General features: G+C 40.5%; 1 protein-coding gene across 1 annotated transcript in view; it reads left to right on the top strand.

Moving 5' to 3' along the window:
- The first annotated feature begins 241 nt into the window (after positions 1-241).
- wnt3a (wingless-type MMTV integration site family, member 3A) overlaps positions 242-6,820 on the top strand; it is a 14,158-nt gene continuing 7,579 nt past the window's right edge. Inside the window, exons 1-2 of the mRNA XM_023403743.2 lie at positions 242-689; positions 5,701-5,942. Of these exons, the coding sequence (XP_023259511.1) occupies positions 568-689; positions 5,701-5,942 (364 nt within the window). The 5' untranslated portion in view covers positions 242-567. The remainder of the gene's footprint in view (positions 690-5,700; positions 5,943-6,820) is intronic.

Here is a 6,820-nt window from a genome sequence, read left to right as displayed (position 1 = left end):
ATTCATGGCAAACAGGCACAAATAAAGGACTGGAGACCTTCATAATGGTCTCAAGCAATTCACACATATTTATTTCTGCATTTTAGAAGCTTCAAGCCAGGGAGTGAAATCCGGACAGGTTGTTATAGCTACGCAATCCACAGGGGTTCCGATGTCTATTTAAAACCCCTCAGACCCTCCCTCTCTCTCCTTTAAACAACATTATATATCACACACACACTGCATGCTAATGCGACCAATTCTCAGTGAGCACTAAAACACATCTTAAAATTGTCTGAGTTCAAACTGCCTGACTAGGCAACAGAGGGAACATATCATCAGAATTCCCCTTTGGCAATACCTGCCGATTGGGTCCTAAAAAAAAAAAAAAAAAAAAGGCAGCAGCAGCTTTCAACTTTTAATATTTTGGATCCTGCCACGAGTAGACGCGACAGAGAGATTCTCCCTCAGTTTTTCTGGGGGATAGGAATAAAAATCCATCGGCGGAGATCCGAGTTTTTTTTTCCCCTGTCTTTTTTTTTTTTTTTTTTTTTTTTTTGGCTCTGCAGTTCAAACCTCTGTGCGCGTATGAGCGCGCATGTAGGCATTCTGCTGGAGATGTTTTGCGAAACTTTAAGGATGATATACCTTGGATGTTTCCTGTCGCTCTGTGGGCTCACGCATGTCATGGCAAGTTATCCCATCTGGTGGTAAGTTTTTATTTTCATTTTATCCTGGGCACTTTTTTTTTTATGTTGAGGAGCTTCTGTGTCAGCTCGAGCGGTTTTAGTTGTAATTTCGTTTCTGACAGCAGCGGAGCATTTCGGTTAAGTTGTTCCAGCTTGATTTCGCCTGACGTGTGTTAACTGTCCGAGGTGAGGAGAGTAAATACGTGAGTTATTGACATTTTTCATTTTAAAACTATAGCAGAGAATACAGCTGTTAGAGTCCAAAACTAATGGAGAAAAACATATTTTTCTAAAAGTCTCTATCTTCTTGTTTTGGTTATTTTTTTTAAAAGCTGAGGAACATTTGCTGCACGAACAATGTGATTTGAATGAGAGCAATTTTCATATTCAGAGTGCAGCAGGTGCAAAGTTTGTGTGTTTACAAGTGTGTGTATGCGTGTGCACGCTGGTCCACGCATGTGTGTATGGCGGGGTTGAGGAGTGGGAGGGGTGGGGGGATCAAAGTGGCACGGAACAAGGATGAAATATGAAATGATGCCCCGAGTTTAGCCTTATAGTGCTTAATATGCTTGAACACGCTGATAATATAATGTATCATTTATGTAATGTCAATTATTTATGGAGGATATGTGAAATAGAGTTTTTTTTCCTTTTCCGACTTGAGACACTAAACATAACTGAAGGCTCAGTAACCAAATTGACCACAGTTTGACAAGTAGTAGCAGCATCTGCTGCCATGGATATAGGCGTCTCAGTCCACCACTTTTTCTTTTCTCCATCAGTTTTTTCAGTTTTCTTTCCAAATGGTCTCAGAAATCAAAATCTTGACATATCACATTGCATTTCAGGACTGCAGCATTTAACATTCATGACACTGACATGAGGTCTGTCTTGAATTTCCTGTCTGTCTTTAATTACGTGACACTACAGAGTGTGCACTAATGACCTTATAAATGAATGGTGCAAAAGTCATATTTAAGAAATGAAGGACTTGTCAAATATTGTCAGCACTGTTTATTCACATTTTCTTTTCTGACAAATACGCGGTCACATCCTCTGGAGGAGCTCTTGTCTGGTTTTACAATGTTCATGCTTGATCCATCAGCTGCACACATCAATTACAAATGTCTTTTTAGCACTAAACAAACAAATGATGCCTTTTTTAAAAAAAATAAATAAATCATTCACTATTTGGGATTGCTTAGATATTGGGTGTACCCTAATCTGCTTCCTTTAATGGGTCCCCTGGTGGTATTACTGATTTGAAACTAATTACATGCTCAGCTGGAAGGAAATCCTGATGTAACAGCGGGTCCTCTGGACCAAGAGATGAAAAAAAAAAAAGACAAATCAGTAGACTCCTGACTCTAAAAGACATTGCACTGCAGTGAGTTCTTTTCCAACTTATTTGATCTTCAGTATATTTGTTGAATGGTGTGTGTTTTACCATCTGATAGGAGCATGTTTTGCACTTTTTTTGTTGGATGCCAGTGCAAGTCCATGTTGTGTTCTTCTCTTGCACACTGGCAAATAGAGCAAACAAAAACTTTAGATTTCAATAAAATTTCACTTCCATAAGAGTGTTTTTTTTTTCTTTTCTTTTTTATGCAGCCAGCATGAATGGCACAATAGAAGGCAGGTTTCCACTATGTCATAATAGAAACCCTGCAGCAAGTCAAGAACTAACTTCTGTGCTGATGGTTTGATTTTGTAGGGTGGGTCAGTTCATTGATTGAAGAGTGCAACTACAGAAGCAAAAGAGTGGCAAGTAAACATGAGAGGAATAAGTTAACTGTATCATTCCTACCAATACAAACAATCTTTCACCGCAGAAGTAGCACATGAAGTCACCTTTAAGCTCTTAGTATTACTGAAGGGTATTTTGTTTTTTTTGTTGTTTTTTTTTGCAAGACTGCTGATGTATCATAGCAACTCATCCCAAGTCAAATAATGTGGTTCCTTTTGGATTGCACTCAATGTGCCTGCATTGTCGCTCCATTTGCAAACAGAATATCAGCTATCTAAGAGCTATCGCTTCTGTGAAAAGCAACTGGGGCTGTTTTGCTGACAGAAGCTGCTGAACTTGGCTTCAAGTGGCCACTGGAGCTGCATCACACTCAACCTCTGCACCACAGTAGTCTGTTGGGATACGGATCCGCACTAAGACAGGTTCATGTCTGTCTCTTCTCGACCTGCCATGACATAGCCTGGCTGCAGACGCCACCCTACCACCCCCTTCCCTAGTCCACCCCACCTTAGAAGATAAATACCTGGAGGTGAAAGCTTGCCGCACATTCCTTTTCCCAAACATATTCTCTTGATGTCAAAGTCGGCTCCAAGGCCCCAGGGCCCACGAGTAAAGTGGTAATTCTAAGGTACCCTGCTTGGGCTTGCTGAAATATGCATTAAACCTGCTCTGGATACACTTAGATGAGAGGGGGAAAGTCGGTACTGAGACAAAAATTGAATGTGATATATGTTTTTGCTTAAGTATTTATTTGTAACAGTTTTAACTAAAGTGTTCATTTGACAACACAAATCCTCTGATTCTTTACCAATTACACTGAACATCAGTTTCTGTGGAGGGCAGCTGGTTTGAGGAGATAAATGGATTTTTGTCTCAAGGGAATTAGAGAGATTGAAGGCAAGACACATGAAATACTAGCAGTTATGTTTGAATATTTGTTGGAGCTGGTATCTAACCACACCATTCTTAATGCAATAGCTTCTTTAAAAAAAAAAAAATCATAAATCATCCCATGGTGGAACATGCCCTGCCTCATCTTTTAGGCCATTTCCTAACACAAGAAGAGGTGGCATGAATTACTCAGCCCCACTGAGACAGACACAGAGACATGCATGAGTGGAGCAACCTAAGCACATTGACTCATCACGATGGTTTTGGGTGACACGGTTCAGGAGGATGACCTGGCAGAAATGCACACAAATAAGGTGTAGTCCTGATGAGGCACATCAAAGACTCTGCCCCAGAGTAAACTCCTGTGTGTCTGAACAGAGCCAATCACATGAACAAATCTAGAGTTTTTCAGCTTTCGATAGGAGCTGGTTCCTGCTGCGGAGATGCATTTGATCATTCACTAATACAAAAAATCTTTTCCGACAAATTTTTATCCTCTGTAGAGGAAAGACAAAGCAGAGGAGGTTCAAGACTAGGCTGACAAGTGAGTACTGCTTATAAAAACTACAGGCCTCCCATCATCTCCAAAAAACATCTCACAATGATGAACCCCTGATCAGTTGTTGTACATTGCACACTTCTGCCCTGTTTGTTGTGTGGATTTGGGGCAGTTTAAGATGTGGACTCAGGTTTCTACTGGGAATGATGTGCTTCAGGATGTATGGACTGACAAGGGCCAAAGAGAGGTCAATTTTGTAATAGGAGTGCTTGTTTATTGATGGATGTGGTAGACAAACCTCAGACAAATGTGATTTCCTCTGAAGCCATTTTCAACTTGCCATTGCTCGCTTACTAGATGTCTCATTTATGATTAACTGGAGAGGTCTAGTCTGTAGAAATTAGGCAAGAAGTTTTGTTTAAACCAGTGTGACACATAACTCTGACATTTGCTTGGGGATATAAAAGTATAATTCACTTACAAGGTCAGCTAATGGCTTACACACACACAACATTAAAGCCCAAACTTGAAATTAAAAAAAAAAAAAAATCAGCCTTTAAATTTGAGGACATAATTGAGGTATTCAAGGTCAGCATGTTGGAGGCCGTCAGATGCCGTCAGCCAGGGGTCATTTTGCTGAGGAGATCTTTTCTTGGGTTGTGAGGTTTTAAAGGAAGCATGCCTGAGGCCAGTGTCAGGAGTTTTGGTAATCTTGTTGTGATCAGCGATTAGTCCTTGAACAACAGCAAGCAGGTCATCAGATAGTGAGCTAAGTGAGCAGCAAAGACTGCACACGTCCCTCTGGCTCTGACTTTGTGCAAAAGCTACAGTAACTGTTATCAAGCCCATATCACTCAAGGGAGGATCATCAGGCTACTGCTGCCAGTGTTCCTTCTTAAATAGACAGGTGATGTGAAATGAGGACTTGTCTGGGTTGCCAACAAGCTACTTTGTAGCTACTCTGCAGAGCATTTGCCAAAGATAATAGGAACTGTGCTATTAAATAATCACATTGTCAAAATATTGATTTTGGTGACATTTCAATAAAAACTGAACAGCTCAGGTCAGCGGGTCATGCAATTATAGAGAAAGGGTGTTTGTTTAGCTGAACTACAACAATGCTTACACCTTTATATATTACTTTTATGTTTTTTATAGATACATACGTACATAGATCGTATAAGCCAACTCTCTCTGATGTGGAAATGACTGTTCCTTAAAATTGGCTCAGTCATATACTATGCAATTGTACAATGGATGTCCCATTTCTGTGATTACTAGTTAGTAAAAGTCCTAATTGAGAGAACACACAAAATAAAGACAGAAAGACAGAGAGAAAGCAATAAAGGCAGTGAGACAGAGAGATGTAATCAGTGAACCAAGTTTGCACTTGTTGTACCTTCCTCAAAGGAAAAGGGGGGTTGGGTTCAGTGTTACACTTAATACACTCTCTGAAGTTTCAGTGTAGGGTTTGCACTCTTATTACCCTAAGCTGAAGGCCTGTTAAGTGTGCGGACAGTTAATAACAAGGTGTAGTTTTCCAAGTTGTCAGCTTAAGGTCTATGAAGACCTCTAGATGCATTGTGGACTTTCATCTCAGACAGAAACACTGCCTTCTTCTGTGGCAGCAGGGCTGCAATTTCAATACACACAAAGGCCAGGTGTCTGCAGAAAGGGTAGTTGAAGGGATAAAGGATGGACGCCTAATGGTAGCATCTGATACAGCAAATAAACACACACAATTAAACATACACAGACGTAAAATTACCATGTGCCTCAGAAGGGAAATCGGTCTTTAACTTCAGTGGTGGTAAATCAATAGATAAAGACACAGATACCAAGGTAAGATGCAATCATGACAAAACACTGACACTCTGACTTCCCCTCTCCTGTAGGTCTCTAGCAGTGGGCCACCAGTACTCATCACTGGGTACTCAACCTATTCTGTGTGGCAGCATCCCAGGTCTGGTGCCCAAACAGCTGCGTTTCTGCCGGAACTACGTTGAAATCATGCCCAGCGTGGCCGAGGGGGTGAAGATCGGCATCCAGGAGTGCCAGCACCAGTTCAGAGGCCGACGCTGGAACTGTACCACAATCAATGACAATCTGGCCATTTTTGGGCCAGTGTTAGATAAAGGTAACGTTGCACAGCAAACAACTGTTTCTCATGCGATTTCTAACATATATAAGACCTTTTTCTGCTGCTATTTTTCTGCCATGTAAATAACTTCTCAGTGTGCGTAAGGCCCATAACCAGATACTTTCAAGCCCAACCATTAAATTCCTGGTGTTGTGATTTGTCACCGTCACCTTATTGTGTTTCTATGTTTCTTATGTTTCTTGGTTCTTCAAACCACCTAAAAAAATGAAAGTGGCTTATTGTATCTTTATGATGATTAACGCTTCCATTAACGATCCAATATTGTCTATGTCTTATATTTGCATAAGCAAAGCCGCATTCCCTGCGCGCAACATTCATTATGCTCATTCAAATCCTTGTTTAAATAGACTTTGGACTGAACAAGCTCTAAGCAGGCTGTATGCACGAAATAATGTACACAATTAAGATGAGTGAGTTCTATCTTGTTGGAGTTTTCTTTAGGAGGAAATCCCCTGTGATTGTTCTGCTGTACTTTCCCCTGAAGTACCTTTATATAAGATTTTGAGCTGAGTTACAGAGTTTTCCAAAATACATTTTTCCCATTAGATTTTCTGATGATGTATTATGACTTTCAAGCCTATTTCGGGGGTGTAATTGTGAGCTTAGGCTATCCAAGCCCCATTGTACAATACAAAATTATATTTCCAGCCTTTTTTACACAGTGTGTTTGCCATCTACCACTCTGGTACAAATTAAGCCAACAAGGGTTTAATGCCTGCAGCAAGTAGATAAGATGGGGTTTTTTTGCAAGTATTCTTTCCAAATTGACTCTTAAAATTGGGAATGACTGCAGAATTTAGAGATGGAGGTTCGGGGTCTAAACTTGTCACCTACTTTGCAGAAGACTGATGTAA

Source organism: Seriola lalandi, unplaced genomic scaffold, assembly GCF_002814215.2.
Source record: "Seriola lalandi dorsalis isolate HSWRI2012SDOR001 ecotype SW California unplaced genomic scaffold, Sedor1 jcf7180002054182, whole genome shotgun sequence".
Taxonomy (NCBI): domain Eukaryota; kingdom Metazoa; phylum Chordata; class Actinopteri; order Carangiformes; family Carangidae; genus Seriola; species Seriola lalandi.
Note: the sequence above shows the minus strand (reverse complement) of the source record. Positions and strands in the feature narration are given on the sequence as shown.